The 18,920-nt window shown below is 38.0% G+C and overlaps 1 protein-coding gene across 1 annotated transcript in view; it reads left to right on the top strand.

Moving 5' to 3' along the window:
* The window catches only part of gabbr2 (gamma-aminobutyric acid (GABA) B receptor, 2), a 98,595-nt gene that overhangs the window by 51,065 nt on the left and 28,610 nt on the right, over positions 1-18,920 (top strand). The window contains exons 5-13 of the mRNA XM_020932900.1: positions 3,552-3,617; positions 3,697-3,885; positions 4,492-4,731; positions 7,609-7,669; positions 10,529-10,609; positions 11,684-11,834; positions 11,910-12,042; positions 12,892-12,999; positions 17,938-18,060. Of these exons, the coding sequence (XP_020788559.1) occupies positions 3,552-3,617; positions 3,697-3,885; positions 4,492-4,731; positions 7,609-7,669; positions 10,529-10,609; positions 11,684-11,834; positions 11,910-12,042; positions 12,892-12,999; positions 17,938-18,060 (1,152 nt within the window). The remainder of the gene's footprint in view (positions 1-3,551; positions 3,618-3,696; positions 3,886-4,491; positions 4,732-7,608; positions 7,670-10,528; positions 10,610-11,683; positions 11,835-11,909; positions 12,043-12,891; positions 13,000-17,937; positions 18,061-18,920) is intronic.

The raw sequence follows: 18,920 nt of genomic DNA, 5'->3' as shown, positions 1-18,920 counted from the left end.
TTACAGTTTACAATGATCAGAATATAAAAAACATAATATGCTTTCATTAATCTCAAAGCCATTGTCATACTGAAAGGATATTTTTTTATTCCTGATAATAACTGATATGTGAAGATAGATTTTATACCATAGCTTTGTATCTGTTCATTAGAGTCTGGTAACCTTGCTTTTTATTGCTACCAACATTTGCGTTGTCACTATCTTTTTTCTTCTGGACATATATTATTATATTTTTTATATATATATATATGTTATTTTATTTTGTACTGCTCAACATTTTTTAATCTGACTTCTAAAATAACACCATCACTCCTTGATCTGTTGTAAATATTTAAATCACAATTTACAGACTATTTGCACAGGCAGGGGACACTGATGGTTTATTTCCTTGTCTTTTCACCACATCTATAAATGGTGAGGGTGACATATATTCAAAATTCATATTCACAGCCCAGTTTATAGTTTATGCAAGAAGGGATCGTGGCGTCACTGTGGGCTCCAGAAATAGTGCACTCACGAAACTAGAATTTACAAACAGCCTTGACAGAGCTGCTGTAGGGTGCACACAATTTCATTGCATTTAAGTTTCCAGTTTTTCAGCAACTCTTTGTCTTCTCCAAGTTATCTCAATATAAAGTCACACATGCCACACTCTTACCCCACTCTGATTTTAATATGCCATAATATGGCTGTGAAGTTACTATGGAAACATGCTGCACAATTTTGGAAATGCTTTTTACTTACTCATGGGCTTTTCTGCCACTTCAGGGCACTGTCAAAAATATTTTACCATTCTAAATTAAGTCCAGTGCATTTTATTATTTATTGTTGTTTAATAATTTACTATACATTCAAAATCTCTTTGCCTCCAATGTGAGAAAGAAGGGTTACATTTTAAGAAGAACATTTTGGTTGTTTAACATTAGTCACCTAATATTTCATCATATTCAGTTTTGCAATTTGATATTTTTGGACATAGAAAGATTTGGGGGTCCATATTACACCGTTTTCTGATCTATGATATAATGTTGTTTTCTCCAGACAAACATATCTGGAGTTTTGTTTCACACACTGCATATTTAGGCTGAGGTGTTCTATTAAACAGAAAACACTCTGCTCCACCTGGTGATGTCATGTACTCCACTGTGTTTTTAAACTCCATACACCTTCACTAGAATCATTTGGATTATTTCAGCCCTGGGATTGCCAGTCTCTATTGGGCAAAAGATAAAAGGTAGCTGTTAACTCTCAAACTACTGCTTCATGACAAACAGAGCATTTTGAGGTTTGAAGATATAGACAGACTAATAAAAAGAATTTCTCAGACATGTGTGAATGAAACAAAACACAAATCCAGGTATGTTTTTGAGGCGGTTACAACATCGTAACATAATTAAAAGCTCACAAGAGTCAATTTTGTGTATTATAGGACCTTTAATACATTTACACATAATTTATTCTCTTTGTCAGTTTTCAAAAGTAATTGGTACAAATATGAAGAAGAGGGTTCATAATAGAAGCAACATATTGCCCTGTGTTCAAATTATGCGCCTCACAAGCTCATAAAAAGCATCATTACAGTGTTGTACTTAATAAGCATCACCAGTGCACGGGAGCTACAATATAACACTGGCTATTATCAAATAAATCTTCTTCATATAGTTACAAACAGCCATGTCATGTGGAAAGCACAGGGCCCTCTTAACTCTCACTGTGGATTATTGTAATATAAAAGCCAGAGCAATAAGGATAATTTGTGTGTCTGTCCTGGCACAGTCAGGCTCATATGCAAACACAACACTGTTATACTTACGGCCTTGCCCCAGACTACAATATTTCACATAGTCTCGGGTCCAATTTAGGGTTTCACTGAGTTGGTGCTGCTTCTCTGAAGCAGAGAAATGCACAGGCACATATATTTAGAAAATGTGGTCCCATAACATAGAGGTGATGCTGATATTAAGGGGAAAAGGGAGAAAGTTATGGGCATAGTTTTTTTGGTTTAGTTTATTTTTTTTCTGAAAACAACTCAATAATAGTGTTTTTATTCAGTTAATGTCTTAAGAGATTATAGGTCATCCAAGTTGGATATTATGATTTATCTTTCATTGCAAGAAATAACCAACTATCGAGTTACAAGGATAAAACACATTTAGACTAGTTATAGCCACCAGATATATACATATATATATATCACTATATAGGTTACAATTATAGTGAAATTCTTCATTTACATTCATTCACATTGTCCACTGTCCTCCAGTAACATTCACCTAATGTGTGTGAAACTTTATAAAATACACTTTCTTATAATTATATTGTGACCTAAATAAGAACAATTATCAAATAACTGAATTAACATAACATCCCTACTTCCATACAACAGCAGTATACTGTAAATACAGAGTCTAGCTGTGTTTTGTCACTTGGGTTCCACTGTGTCCCCATCGCCTGCAGCGTTTGGACCCACTACAGTGACTGGCCGCCCCCTCTGATCCTCCGTTATGTGACATATGGCATGAAATGGCCTCAGGAGCAACACTTCGTGGACTGTTTTCATTAGGTTTTCACATTGTCATGCAGCAAGGGACAGCATGAAACATCAAGTCTTTTTTTTATATATGAGCTAAATATTTATTCCATTTGCAAGTTCTTCCTCACTTTAATTTGTTTTGACGGGGCAATCGTATGTGCCACGTTGTGTAAAATTCACAGAGCCGATGTCCATACCTGTCAGGCCCAGTTTTGTGTGTGTATGTGGTTTGTCTGTTTGTTTTGAGTGCTGCTCCATCTGCCTGTATACAAACACATGTCTATGGATGACATACATACGGAGGTGCACAGTAAATGACAGACTGTTAGCCTAGAGCTTGATCTATTCTCCCTCCCACAAACACTGCACTTCACCCGAGCAATAATGAATTATTTATTCAGCTCAACAGGCCATGTGCTCTGAATCCCCATGCTAGGGAGTGACTTTATGAAATAACTTAAATAATAAAGTTTAGCTGCACAATACTGTATATCGCAAATTAATCGAAATCACAGTTTGAGTTGCTGCAAATCAAATCATAAAAGCTACAGTTATTTCAACCAGAATGTAAAGAACAAAAAATCGTGTCTTTTTCATTGAAAATTTTAGTTTTACCTGGAGTTCAAATACTTGGACTTGCAGCTGAGATATCTTTAAATGCTTGTTCCCGCAGTAGTTTATTTCAGTCTTCTCTCAAATGTTAGTTGTTCTCTAAGTTGTTTACAATGTGCATTCTTAACAGATACATTTTTATTGTTTTCCAAAATCATGCAGGCCTAACAGCAAATCAATTCCAATGTGGTTTTGCTACTATTGATGAGCATCACTTGAAAGAAAGAATGATCTTGTTATAGAAGATCGAAAAATATACATTTCAAGGTCATTTAAAAGAGCTGCAGAAAGAGTGCTGCAGAGAAACTGTTACAAACATATACTGAATTTTGTTATTGACAATTTACTCATATTCAGTACAATTCTACACAAGCTTAATGTTTTTTTGTTCTGTTTGTTTTGACAGGACAATGATGTTAGGATTATAATTGGACAGTTTGATGAGAACTTGGCATCCAAAGTCTTCTGCTGTGTGAGTACAACTTATTTTAAAATCACTTCTTGCAAATTAGACATAAATACTAACATTTTCTTATGTCTTTTTATCCAAGGCCTATAACCTGAACATGTATGGAAGTAAGTACCAGTGGATAATTCCTGGATGGTACCAAGGAAACTGGTGGGAGCAGGCCAACTCCACAAACTGCACCACGAAGAAGCTGCTGGCGGCCATGGAGGGCTATATCAGTGTGGACTTTGAGCCACTCAGTGCACGGCAGATCAAGGGGATCTCAGGCCGGGTCAGTACAAGAGGAGCTGAAAATAAAACCAGAAATCATATCTAGAAAGTTCATTTGTAGGTTAAAAAAAGAAACAAGCGAAGCGAGTGTGGTAGCCGTATGAAGTAAAGGTGAATAAGAAGACATATTGTCCCACAATAGTCAGCCAAATGTAGTTGAACAATGCCACCCTGATTTTGTAAGGTACAAGAAACCTTACCACTTCAAGGTCACACAGATGAACTGAGATGAAGATTTACATTTATTTAACAATTTGAAGTTTAGTGTTTAGCTGTTTAGAATGTTTCACAGTATAACATTTATAATTTCCTTGAGAACAAGCCACAAGGCATCACCAACTTAGATTTTTTTAAGGTATAATTGAGCACTTGTAACAGACTAAATGCAAGATAGATAACTGTGGAAGATTCCAGGCAAAGCAATAAAATCTCCATGTAAATAAGTGGTGGACCTTCAAACAGAAAAGATAGTGCATGTTTAATACAAACTATGCCAAATTCACTCAACTTTAGTTTCACTCAGTATAAGAAAGTAGAAATCATGTTCTAACATGGAGTTGTTCTCTTGTAAATGAAAGCTGTTGTTTGTGTGTCTTTTCTTCTGTAGACCCCTAAAGAGTATGAGCGTGAATACAATCGAGAACTATTACAGAAAGGAGTTGAATCCAGTAAATTCCATGGCTTTGCGTACGATGGCATCTGGGTCATCGCCAAAACCCTGACCCGGGTCATGGAGCTACTCAGAATCAAACAGCGACAAAACTTCCATAACTTCACAGTGGATGACAGGGAAGTGGGGAAACTAGTTCTGGATGTAATGAACGAGACCAACTTTAATGGAGTCACAGTAAGTGCACATACAGTATAGCTTTGCAGTACTTTTTCAATCTCCTCATGTTTGCCATGCTGCATGTTCATTGTTGGTTTTCTTTATATTCTGCCTTCCACCCACTGGCCCAAGTCTACCTTGTGATTAACTGCCCCCTTGCCTGCATAAATAACCTTTTCTTACTGCTCACCTACACTGATGGGATTGGACTCCATTTGAAAACCTATTTTACAACCAGTGCATGGATCTAATAACAAGATATCACTTATATCATATTCAAAGAGGTGTTTTGGAATAAATGAGCTCACAAGGCAGGTGGGGCTACTGAAGCTAAAATTACACGTGTGCTGCTGAGGTGAATATTGAAGACCTGCATTTGCTGTGATAATAGTAGCAAGTGAAGGGTGGGCTCAAGAGGAGGGTGCAGATGTAGTAGTGTAGAGTGTGTAGAATACTGGATCAGCTCTGAGCTCTCTAAGCAAGCCTGTTTGTGCATTTATGTGTGTGTATGTGTTGGGATGTGCGTGCTTGTGTGTGTATGCATGCGTGCGCGTGTGTGGCAGAATGTCAGTTATGTCAGTTCTGTTTTACTATGAAGATATTGATATGTAAGGAAATAACTGGACTCATCAAATTATCATTACCTAATCCTATTCCTGTTCATGCTGATTTTTAAAAAAGTAAATTTTAAGGTGCACTGTGTAACTTTTCTGGTGTAGAGGTTGTCACCTGCTTGTCTCCATGGAGATGTTGAAGGTTATTCCTTTCTTACCTTATGCATTGCGAGTATCCAAAAAAAAATGCACAGCAGTGACAACACAGCAAACAACAACTACTTTAAGGCTTTGCTAAGAATATTCCATTGTGTGTTATCTATAGATGAAAGAAAGCTCAAAATAAGAATCAAAAATCAAAATGAAAGCAGTCGAGAACCAGTGCTGAAGAATTGCATAAGATCAAAGCATTTCACCACACAGAGCAGACTCCCACCCACTCAAACAAATGTGTAAGACAATTCCTTTTAATAGAGCCACATGCATATTCACATTTTTCACCATTCCTATGTCAATATACCATTCAGAATACGTTGATTCCCGGCCCTACAGCTCTTGTGTTGAAGTGTGTGTTTTCATATGGGCATGGTTAGGCCCATTGTCTCTCTATTTCCTGCTTGTGTTTGCTGGATACACACAGGAGCCCCGGGAGAAGGCAGCACCGTGATCCGAGTGGGGCTGCTGCAGGAGACTCTCATTGATCTCACTGCTGCCATGAAGGAGGAGGAGGAAGAGGCTGACATTAGTCGAGCTGTTCAGACCAGAAAGAGTGCAGTTTACTGGGGTTTACAGACAGAGATAGCACAGCCGCTTATTGAAAGATATCAAGCAAGTACGGTAGTCATACTGATACAGATGGGTAGGCTTGGAATGCATATAAAAACAATTAGTATATTTGTTTGTAGGGAGAACCTGACCATATTAAAATGAATAATTGTGAATAACATGTCTATAATAGGTATTATTACACAGTGACACTATTGCTTTTCACTCTTTTCTCGAACTACATTGGATATATACTGACCAATGCAATATTTATTCTTCCATTCTGCAACATGTGTCTCCCTATTTTTTATGCTCCCGTCATCAAGGCAAAGAAATTACATTGGTGTAATAGTCTCCAATAGATTTGCCTCGATCTTTGTTGCAAGAACATAATGTCTCTGAGAATGTCACAGTGAAGTGGTGTGTTTGAGTTGTAGTATCGACATGTATGTGTGTGCCTCTTGATGTCTGAGCAGAAATGAGGAGAATCTCCAACATGCAGTCAACAGAGCAGCATCCCCCTCTTACAAATTCTTATAATACTCAGATGGACTCAAATAAGCATTACAATTTGAAAAAGATTGTTAAATAAGGATTAAACACTCAAGTACTGTGTGTTATGTAGTTTTACCACAAAAGATGGAGTTATAGAACATGATATAGAACATCATTTAACTTTTGCCAGACAGCTTGTACAACATGCTAAATTATGGCAGGTAACATTGGAATCCTTACAGACAGCAGTAAAACAGTAATTCCCAGTCATCAAATAAAATGTTACAATGGAAACTGTGACTGATAATGCACAGATATTCACTGAATACAGTATGACCAAATTATCTAGTTTATGTAGGCACACAGAGACATTATACTATCTGGTTGAACTGACACCACATACAGGCCAAATGTTCCTGACTATAAACCTCTTTAGCTCCTATATTTGTATAGGAACAGCAGCGTGCTCTCAGACAACATCAAAGATGCCACACAAAGCCACACATTCAAACAGAGGGGAGGATCCCGCTCTGCTACTTCAAAGCGCACCATCTTTTTGAGGCAAAATTGGCTATGGATCTTCCTTCTCCACATTTCCCCCTCAGCTGTCTTTTAATCAGGCAATGCAAATCCTTTTTTCTATTTCATTCTCTCTCTTTCTCAACTACCTGCTTGTGTCTGTGCAGATCGCTCGCCCGCTGTCTTGCCTGCTCTCACCTGTTTTGTTAGTCAGGCAATAATATGTAAACGCAGTTAAATGTGTAATTAAGGACCTCAGTAAGCAGATGGTGAGCTGAATTAATTTAAGCGTCTTTTGAGATAAAGAAAGACAGGAGGCACTGACAACAGGGAGAGAGCAGAAATACAACAACATGAGCTATAAGAGAAACCTGATTGTCTTCATTTGTTACAATGGGAGTGGGGCTTTTTGTTCTGTGTCAACAATCCCATTGACTTAACAAATATATTTACAACATTATAATAGCACTGCCATAATAATAGTGCATTTACCAAACATTTTGGCTCAAGCCAATGAGTAGTTCATTGTTAATGATGCTGTGTTTGTTTGCTTTGTTCCCAGGGGCAAGTCATGTTTCGGAATGGAGAAAGAATGGGAACAATCAAATTCAACCAGTTTCAAGGTAGGTGGACCACACATGCTAAGGCCTAAACAGCCTGACACCTCACAGTATCCGCAAGGTGTCTGGTAACTCTTCCTTTAGTTTAGTTCTGTCAACATGTGGGGCAAACAGCCGTGAAGTAAAGCAGTCAGGCGAGCAACGCACATGTCCACAGCTCGGCAGCGTGAAAACTTTGGGTTAGGTAATTAATCCATGGCTCAGATTTGGACCAGACAGTCCTTTGTGGAGTAGAGAGCCCACTACTGGCTAGACAGGCTAGTTAATAGCTCTACTGCTGCACTCTCTACAACTAATTGGTCTTGACAACAGAGTGTGTTTTTCACATTCAGTGTTTTCCACCCTGGATGTTGTCCTCTACATGGTTGGAGTCAGAGAGTCTTACAGTGTAGGGCATAACATACAGATAATATCTGTATGTAGGGGATTCCTGGCTCCTGCTCCCAGCCTGTATGTAGAGCACTGTGTGGTGCTCAGCTCTTTCTGCTAAACATCTTATCTTCCCTGGTGCAGAGGGACTCCATCCCTCCGGCTCTTTAAATCACACTCCATGTGCATGAGCAGTGCGTGTGTGTTTCTGTCTGACAGCAGATACTGGACAGTTTGTGAGCAGTTAAACACTAAACACTGCAGATGTGGGCAACGTGCTGTTTCTCTTATCACATATGACACGCATTTTAATGACCATGTGGTTTAGAGATGAGATTAAAAGTCACCCAAACAACAACAAATACACAGCTTGGTGAAACTAGAGTCCAAAAATATTTGTGTAGTGCTGGAATTATTCCAAATCTCTTCGTCAAATTTGTTTTACTCATGTGAAATTAATTTAACATAATTTCATTTAGCTGGTATTTCTTATGCTAATTCTAAGTAGAGTGATGTGAGTGTATGTGATGTCCTTTACCCTGAGTCCCTGCTCCTGTCCTCATGAACATGTCCTGACCCTGGTGCTGATGCTGCCCTCTCTGCCACATGCTTCGCACTTGTCAGGGATGGCTCATGATACTCCTTTGACACTGTGTGTGGGGCTGAGAAGAGGGACTGCATATACCCTGAATATTTCAGCAGGATCTTCAACACAGCCCTATCATTCTCACTCAGCCTCAGAACCACGCATTTACCTTGTCATACTCAGGGGCCAAAGTGGCTCATATCCCAGGTCTCTGGAGATTAGGATCGAAGTCCTGGGTCTACAACAGTACTGAACTAGACGTGGTACAATGTATACGAGTGTTTGGTTAACGGGTAGGCATCCCAAGGGTTTCTCTGTTACATATTTGAAAGCAAAGATTTACTTTGAATTTGGAAGGTGTAATCAAATATGTATGCATTTGTTTATAGCCTTTGAAAAGGCACAGTTTGCTGAAGAAACGTGTGGGGAAAAAATCCATATTTGTCATCAATATGTGCATCAATATTATTAGTTAAGTGACATTGACTGGTACTATATCTTATTCTTGCTAAAAATGTCTTTATTGTATTGTATTGGAAAATACATAAAAACAGATTTGATGAAGCAATGGCCAAAACATAAACACATAAGCTATAAAAGCTTAACATATCAAATGTTAAGTTTTTAGGACATTAATATTCCCATAGAGGGCAGAGTTGGGCAATCCATACTTTGCCCAGTAGGTAGCTTGAAAGGAAGTGGTCCTGATAAGATCTTTGATACTATTTCAGTTTGGTAAAGCTAATAAAATTCAATTGAAAATGTGCAAATACTTCATTGATTTAGTTATATAGCAATGGGGACAATCACACTGAATAGGCAGAACTCTACAAGGACACTAGGAAAAATAGTTGTTGCTGGTTGTTTGTATCAAAAGAAAAGAAGAGCAATCTCCCATTCACCTCTCAGCTCATCCCAGCTGTAACTGAGGATTCCTTAAGAGCTGAGAAGAGTGAAGGCATGTGTTTCCCTGACAACTCAAGGTCACTCCTCCATCAATGCCGCAGCTATTGTTGTTTGGGGAAAGAGGAGGCAGCTCTGCTTGTGCAAACACAGTGTTCACAACTGGATCCCTTACACACTATGGCCTCCTGTCTGATTATTCTACTTTGTCATTCAAAATAAGTTATTGCTGTTGTCATGGAGAGTCTACTCATACGGTCCATTTAGAGGCTTAATATGCATTTGCCTATTGGCCGCTTTCTGAGATATGTGTTCTTCATGGCCTCTTTGGTCTCCTTGAGGTAAAATAAACTGATAATTGAGACTGTAAAAGCAGAAATACAATTTCCGGGAAACATTAAGCAGCGTCTTAAAGGAGCCAACAGTGATACATCTCATAAAATAATCTAACTGAGGGCCGTAAAGTCAGATTGATCTTGATATGGACTAGTTTACTAATGATTTTGGATTACACTGATTTTATGTGTAATAAGTCACTATTTTTCTCTATTTCGTGTAACATCATGCATTCAGTTTACTTGCTCAGATTAATAACTAGGCCAGTGGTTCTCAAATTTTTCACACCATCAAAATAAATATTTGGCTTTCCAAGTGCCACCAAATCTAAACCAGGTCTAATCAAAACTATTCTATTTCTAAACTAGGGCTAAACCAGGTCCAAAATAGGACAACACAACTGATATACTAGTTATAAAAAATAATTAACTAAAATGAGGACAAAAAAGTGGAATAAAATAATCTAAATTATATTAGAACTGCAGAGTTTTAGAATGACGGATCTGGGCACTAATCCTTGTTATTATTTATGCATACATGCCGAATTAGAAGTTCGCATAAATGTTTTTCTGTTTTACTACTGACTACAGCCTAACAGGGGTCTTTTATTTCTTGTAAATAGGCAAAAACACCACTAATGAGTATGAATGATGTTTGTATCTTGATAGAGGGCCAAGAAGTAAAGGTGGGGGAATACAACGCAATTGCAGATGTTCTGGATCTCATCAACAACTCCATCAGATTCCAAGGTACGGACACGTCTCAACAAGGAGAAGCTTTCTATTTATATTTACTGTCTATGTGTATTTATAACAAGCGACCACCTACCCTGTTTTCCCCCTGAACACACTCAAAGTATAAGTCATAACTTGTGAGAGAACCGCTACTGTTAAAACTGTCCTTTGTCTACTCAATTATTTACAAGTCCATTTTGCACCATTCCTGCCACAGAGTCATGTTTTCATACGTTAGAATCTGTTCAGTTTTCCCGGTGCCTCACATGCTCTAGTCCTACATTCATTGATTCCTGCACAGTGTCATCTGAAAGGCCTGTTTCCACATCTCTGACCACACTAAAAGGATGTATGTAATTCGATGCTATTGCTATTGATCGTTCAGCTGAAGGCAGAAAGATAGAGTCAAAGATAAGAGAGTGCATGGGCCATCTAACTTTACTGTGTGCATATTTGCATTATACAGCCATCACGTGTAAACTAATAGGAGGCATTCAGGTGACATCACAATGATGCGCAATGCTTATAGTTTAAAACTGAGCTAGAGGACAAAATTTTGTGATTGACTTTACGGTTTAATTGTCAGATTGCAGATTTGTTCACCTGTTTTTGGTTACTCTCTCTGTAATTACGCAGCCATAGAGTTAAACGTATTCTCTGTCAGCATAAATAAGCAAAAGTGAACTAATCTTTTACAATAGCCTCTGAAAATTGTGCTGTTATTGAACCCTAAAGACGTGATTGTTGTCAGTTAAAAGGAATTAAAGCCTTAAGATTAATATAGCAAATTTGTGGAGCTAATCTCTAAGAAAAAAAAATTATATGGTTTAACATTTGTGAATCATATTTTCTTTCAAATTACAAAAAAAAAATCCTTCTGTGTAATAGCGTATAGGCCCTGTCCTGTATGAATTTATGACATCATAAATTTTTTTTTAACATGAATGCAACTGTTTGGTGGGTTTCAGCTTCGTTTTTTTGCCATTTCAGAAGATATGCTATTTGGTTTTTAATTATGACTTGCTATATGGTAACGTAATGTATGAATAGTATGAAAGTTGTCCAGAAATGACAGTGTCTATCTAACAGGTGTGGAGCCCCCAAAAGATCGGACCTTTGTGCGACTCCAGCGACGCCACATTAACGTTCCCCTCTACAGCATCTTGTCCACCATGACCATATTAGGCATGCTCATGGCTGGGGCCTTCCTGTTCTTTAATATTAAAAACCGCAACCACAGGTAAGCTGTCAGGAATTGAGCAAACTGTTAATATAACTGAATGTATCCATTTGACACAAAGTTGTTTATTTTTAGACTAATCAAGATGTCTAGCCCCTACATGAACAACTTGATCATCCTCGGAGGCATGTTGTCCTATGCCTCCATCTTTCTCTTTGGCCTGGATGGAGGATTTGTTTCAGATACTGAATTTGAGACTCTTTGCACTGTGAGTTTAATATTTACAGAATGTTACTTACCTTTATTTTACAGGTATTTAGCATTAAACTAAAACATACATAGATCATTGTTTTATGTTAATTGTAAACCACAATATTGATCTAAAATAGAAACAGGCTCACTGACCTGTTCAGAACTGATAGAGGTCACCACTTCTTACAAGTACAAGTACAGATTAGTGGGCATAGAGAAGGTGTAGGTGAAAACAGATTTTCAGAGCACTGAAAATTCTCAAAAGGTTCCAAAAGGTTTCACAACTCATAAATAGACAGAGCACAAAGCTAAACAAAGTCACTCCAGGAACACCCAACTTGAAGTATGCACCAGCGATCAATACAGCTGCTGTCTTGAAGAATAGATGCTGTAATTGGCTTTTTTGCTGTCTTTTCCACACAGCCCTCAGTCCCTGTTGGCCTCCAAGATTACACACAGTGCAGCATGAAGAGGCCCATGTGTAAAACTGAGGAGTACCCCATCCACACTACTAAAAAGACACAGAACACATCAAGCATGAAATCGCTAATTTAGTATTTTCCATGCAAAATTTAAATCCTTGAAAATATGCGTCATCAGTGGTGAGCAGTTAAAAGTCTTTATTTAGTTTGTCGTTCTGATGAAATGTTCTCCTGAGCGTGACAGCCTCCATGGTCCAGGATGTTCTCCCAGAGCGTAGCGCTTGAAGACAAAAAATAAATCTGACAGCTCATATTTTTAGAAAGCTCCTCGTTGCTATTTTGAATGAACCTCTAATAAAAACATGCAGATACCTGTCAGATCAAATGGTGGTTTATGCCTTCATCTCCACTGCTGTAATTTGCTGTTTGTGTTGCGGCGTTAGGTTCGGACTTGGATCCTCATCGTTGGATACACCACGGCTTTTGGTGCCATGTTTGCAAAGACCTGGAGGGTGCATGCCATCTTTAAAAATGTGAAAATGAAGAAGAAGGTGGGTACTGACATGACATAACATTTTCTTACATATTTAAGGTCAAAACTACATTTCCGTTCCTGAAAGCTATCCGTATAGTTTTTAGGCTTTCTTTCCTTGTCCTATTTCTATTAAGTGCTGCCAAGTTCAGCGAGTGTTCATGGCCTTTTTTGTATTTATAGATCTTGCTATCACACAGCCCTTCTCTCTTATTCTCGGGGCATATTTGAGGATGTGTGGGTGGCCTGCCGGAGACACTGAGCACAAAGGAAGGGAGGAATCAAACAGTCAAACAGATGAACCATGGTATAGACGTTTTATCGACGCAGGCTGAAGTGGGAGGGAAGAGATGTAGTGGAGAAAAGTGGAAGCAATAGCAACCCAAGGCATGAATGGTTTACAAAGGATGGGAAAGACATGTGATATCATTAGCCCATTTAGCAATTATCTACAGATCAAAAATACAGCTTAGTAATTGACAATAATTCACTCCAACATAAACTTTTTTGCTGCTGCTGACAAAGAAGATAGGGAAGGTTCTTGGTAAAGCCCAGAACTATATTGCTTACCTAGTCCCTGTACCCTCATCGCATCTTAAATCTAACCACTGATTGTAAATCAGGGGGGTGTTCAATACGGGTTCTACTTGGTGAGTTGTGGCTAGCTCTCTTTCACTCCTTAAAGAGCTGAGAGCTTGAGACAGCACAGTTTAGAGGGTTCATAAGCTGTCAATCAAACGTCCTTCTATCACAAATACGCACTAAATACACACACACTGTACATAAACTATGCTGTCTCTAAAATGCCTTATCTTGAGCCATGTCCCAGGAGATGCGTTTTGTCAGCCAGTGATCCATGGTGGCCCATATATACGTATCAACTTTATATGCATCCAGGCTAACAGGCTTATGTGCTATTAAATCCTGGGACATCTACACTGGAGCTATATACTGGGACATGTCATCCAGTTATATTACGCAGAATGTACTCTTGTGGACTTTTGGACATGTTATAATGTTGTTACATCATCAAAAATATACCTGGAATTGTGTTTATTTCATTCATGTTTGAGTAACCCCACATTATTAATCTGTCTATATCTCAAAAGCTCAAAATGTACTATTCCACCTTGTGATGTTTTCAAGTTAACAGCTAACTTTTATCTTTAAATCAGTAGAGATGGACGATTCCAGGGCTGAATTAACCGAATCATTTTAGTAAACGTGTATGGAGTTTAAAAACATAATGGAGCTCTTTCTGTATTACCACATGACATCACAAGGTGGAATAGAGTGTTTTCTGTTTGAGAGAAGAACTCTGCCTAAATATGCAGGGTTTGTGTGTTAAACATATGTGAACAAAGGTGGGGACTTGCAAGTCATGACTTGAACTCGAGTCAGACTTGAGTCACTATTTTTAGGACTTGAGACTTGACTTGATAAAATAGACTAAGACTTGGGACTTGACTTGGACTTGAGGCCTGTGACTTGAGAAGACGTGATGCTTCTCATTTTTCTTTACAGTTCATACATTTTAATTTTTACAGGAACAAACTGGAAAATCTCCCTCCCAATTTACTTTTTGTAACTGAAATACTATGAGATGGTATCCTCAAATGTACTACAGTAATATACACAACAATACAGAGGGAACTACAGAAAACATGATCCTTCATGACAAAATAACTGATATTTAGCACTTCTGAATCTGAATTCTTTCTATTCTGACCATAATGTGTGCGTATACATGCACATCAGGATTTGGATTATTAGCTACATCCCGGTTATGGCAGTCTTTGGGATATTGCGTATACATGCCACAGTATTCCGGTTACTATCGGAATATACCAGCTACAGTATCCCAGTTTCTCATAACCGCTTAGCTTATTCGGGATACTGAAACAGGGATACTGCGTGTACATGCACCATGACAAACCGGGATACTCAAAAAACTCGATAATAACTGAGATACTGATGGGCATGTGTGCATTTAAAAAGGAAAAAATTGCATTTCTACAACTCATATCTATACAGTCCCTGACAAAAGTCTTTTTCGCTTATCCATTTTGTAGAAACAAAAGCTTATAATCTGACTTTAAATTAATCGATTGGTTTTAGAAATGTCTCATATGAAAGCTAAAACCCTCCCAAATTATGCTCAATATACTAAAATAAATTTGCTTCACTGAAGAAAGATTGATAATTTAATGAACACAGAAAGGTCAGATTTTGGCAAGACAAAAGTCTTGTCGTCTTGTCATATGATGCACCCAATCCTAGATTACAGCCTCACCTGTGATCAGTTACTGATCAGTCAATTAGTGGGTGTGTATAAAAAGAACCCCAGCATACCAGACCTTCACATCAACTGCAACTTGACCTCTGACAACATGCATAAGATCCACCCCGAGACCAAAGTGTTAATTATCAAGAGGCTGAAGACCAGATCCACTGCTGAGGTGGCTGACACCTTCAATGTGTCTCAGCATCAAGTACAAAGAATAAGATAAAAATCTGAAATGACTGGAGATGTTTTTGACAAGCCCAGGTCCGGCAGACCCCGCAAGACAACTGCTCGGGAGGACCGTTTGTTGATTCGAAAATCCAAGGCCAACCCCTTTTCCACTGCAGCAGAGCTCCACCAGGCCTGGTCACCTCAAGTCCCTGTGTTAACCTGAACAGTTTGTAGAATTCTGTCTCGAAATGGCCTCCATGGTCGAATCAGTGCACAGAAACCAGCACTAAACAAAAGGCAATTAAAAAACCGTGTGGCATTTGCCAAGGCCCACAGCCTGCTAAAATGATGGACACTGGAAAAGTGGCAGAAGGTGGATTTCTCAGACGAATCCTCGGTTGAATTACATCACAGCCGCCGCAAATATTGCAGGAGACCTACTGGAGCCCAGATGGATCCAAGATTCACCCAGAAAACAGTTAAGTTTGGTGGCGGAAAAATCATGGTCTGGTGTTACATCCAGTATAGGGGTGTGCGAGACATTTGCAGGGTGGAAGGCAATATCAATAGCCTAAAATATCAAGACATATTAGCTACCTCTTACATTCCCAACCATAAAAGGGGTCAAATTTTGCAGCAGGATGGTGCTCCATCGCATAATTCTATCTCTACATCAAAGTTTCTCAAGGCGAAGAAGATCGAGGTGCTCCAGGACTGGCCAGCCCAGTCACCAGACATGAACATCACTGAGCATGTCTGGGGTAGAATGAAAGAGGAAGCATGGAAGGCAAAACCAAAGAATCTTGATAAACTCTGGGAGGCATGTAAGACGCTTTCTTTGCTATTCCTGATGACTTCATCAACAAATTGTATGAATCATTGTCGAACCGCATGGATGCGTCCTTCAAGCTCATGGAAGTCATACAAGATATTAAATATGGATCTCACAGCACCACTACTTAATTCACTGATGTTATGCAACATATTTTTTGTATTTGAAGTAAATTATTTGTTCAATTTTCTGTAGGCGACAAAACTTTTGTCTTGCCAAAATCTGACCTTTCTGTGTTCATTAAATGATCAATCTTTCTTCAGCGCAGCAAATTTATTTTAGTATATTGAGCATAATTTGGGAGGGTTTTAGCTTTCATATGAGACATTTCTAAAACCAATTGATTAATTTAAAGTCAGGTTATAAGCTTTTGTTTCTACAAAATGGATAAGACTTTTGTCAGGGACTGTATATATATATATATATATATATATATTATATTTTATTTTTTTTTTTATTTATTTATATTTATATATATAAGCACTGTTTTATTTAAAATTCATATAAATTGCAAAAATCTAAGCTATATTTGGTACTTTGGTTTAAAGACTGACTCACACGTTAGCCATAAATGGTCTTTGCATAACAATTTTCCTTAATTACTTACCTTAATTTTAAAATGAAATGACTTGAAGCTCAAAGCAGACGACTTGGACTTGACTTGGACTTATGGGCCAGTGACTCGAGACTTTACTTGGACTTGCCTGTATTTGACTTGGGACTTGACTCGTACTTGAGGTCAAAGACTTGAGACTTACTTGAGACTTGCAAAACAATAACTTGGTTCCATCTTTGTGTGTGAATGAGACAAAACACAACTGCAGGTATGTTTTTGATGAGGAAACAATATTATAACATAGATCAAAAAAGAGCATAATATGAGACATTATTATAACAAAGCTGTTGGTGTCGGAAATCACACGTGTTGAATAAATCACACTTTTGCATTTTTTTGTGTTGTTTTTTTGTTTGTTTTTTTGCATGTGAGCTTTGTTCATTATTTTCAGCTTCAAAAGTCTTTATAGAGCATGCAGTATGCATATATTGCAATGATACAAAGAGGATATCACACTTGAACTGGTATTTCTCGTAATATTTTAGTTTGATGGCTACACAATCAAAAGCTATTGGATCAAAACGCTCCCCTCTCCTGTGACCAGTGCTGTGTGAGACCCTCCACGCACCTCCACCTGTGTTATGACCTTTACTTTGATGTGCCGTTTTATACAGTCAAACGCTATTATAAATAACCATCTCAAACAGGTCATGGCTTTCATCTCTCAAAGTTCAAAGTTTCTCCGGTGGACAGCGCCGCATATTTGGTGGTTGTCAACATGCATTTTCATACGCTGACAGTTTATTCACACTGCACAGTATTCATGGGTTTAGCATCCACCGCATTTAGCAGTCAAGCAATTAAAATGAGCATATTCTATATATATTATTATTTGCCTGAAATCCATGAATATACTAATTTGATGCATTTGAACAGGTGCCATAAAAAATAAATAAATAAAGAGACTGTTCAAGTGTTCTGGTCACATTTACTTGGCACCTGTGATCCCATTGCTCTAACAGTGTTTTGTAATATTGTTCCTCATATTTGTATGCTACTTGTCTTTTTTTTTTTTTTTTGTATTTTTTGATGTTTGTCCTCTTTTTTCTTACAGATCATAAAGGACCAGAAACTCCTGATTATTGTTGGTGGGATGCTGCTAATTGACTTGTGTATCCTCATTTGCTGGCAGATTGTGGACCCACTTAAAAGGACTGTTGAAGAGTACAGTTTAGAGGTTAGTGAGCAATTCTCATGTTTTTTTCATGGCTGGTTTGAATTTGCACTGTTTATTCGCATTTATGCCGATGCATCATGGGAGCTGGTTGTTATTTTTGGGTCAGGATGTGCGCCATCGCTACCTCCTGTGCTCATCCCAAGGCTAGACATATGCCAGTTCGGATATGAGACGTTGGCAGGAAATACGGAGTCATTGTGTTTGATGTCTTTGGTGGAAAGGCTTGGGTGAAGATAAGAAATAACTCATTGGTTAGAGTTGGTTAAAATAGACATCCTTTAAACCAGTTTTTAGAAAAGAAAGTCTGATGTTGATATTTTTTTTAAGTAATAATAATATCACTCAAATAACTACAGTGTTTGAATGTTGTGAATGTTTTCCTTCCATGTTCATATTGACCATTGAGATTAATCATTATAATGTTGAAGCCTTGATTTTTTTCCTAGATGAATAAAATACAACTTTATGACTTTGATTTGTTCAAAAGTAAAAAGGGTTACATTCAAATTAAAATAATCCTATTTGCCTTTGAAGATTATACATGAATACTTTATTAGTATTTACCATATTCAGTTATTTATTCCTTTTCATATATAGGTCAGCAGACAGTTAACCATCTCCCTCAACATCTCCCAACATTAGACTCTGAATGACCCGTGTACACCACACATCTTACGAATGGCTTACTGTAATTAAAGCATGAATTTCTGAGGTTTATACTTCTAGGTAATGAATGGTGAACATATTATACTTACACTCAGTTTTGACTTGCTCATTTCTGTAATTAAATAAAATCACTGCATGTGACATGATAAATAGAGCATGGCACAGCAGGGGCGGGTCAGCCTTGATGATAAAAT

This window comes from Boleophthalmus pectinirostris, unplaced genomic scaffold (assembly GCF_026225935.1).
Source record: "Boleophthalmus pectinirostris isolate CB_2022bp ecotype Guang Dong unplaced genomic scaffold, ASM2622593v1 HiC_scaffold_21, whole genome shotgun sequence".
Lineage (NCBI taxonomy): Eukaryota > Metazoa > Chordata > Actinopteri > Gobiiformes > Gobiidae > Boleophthalmus > Boleophthalmus pectinirostris.
The sequence above is the reverse complement of the archived record's forward strand: the minus strand, read 5'-3'. Positions and strand labels throughout refer to the sequence as shown.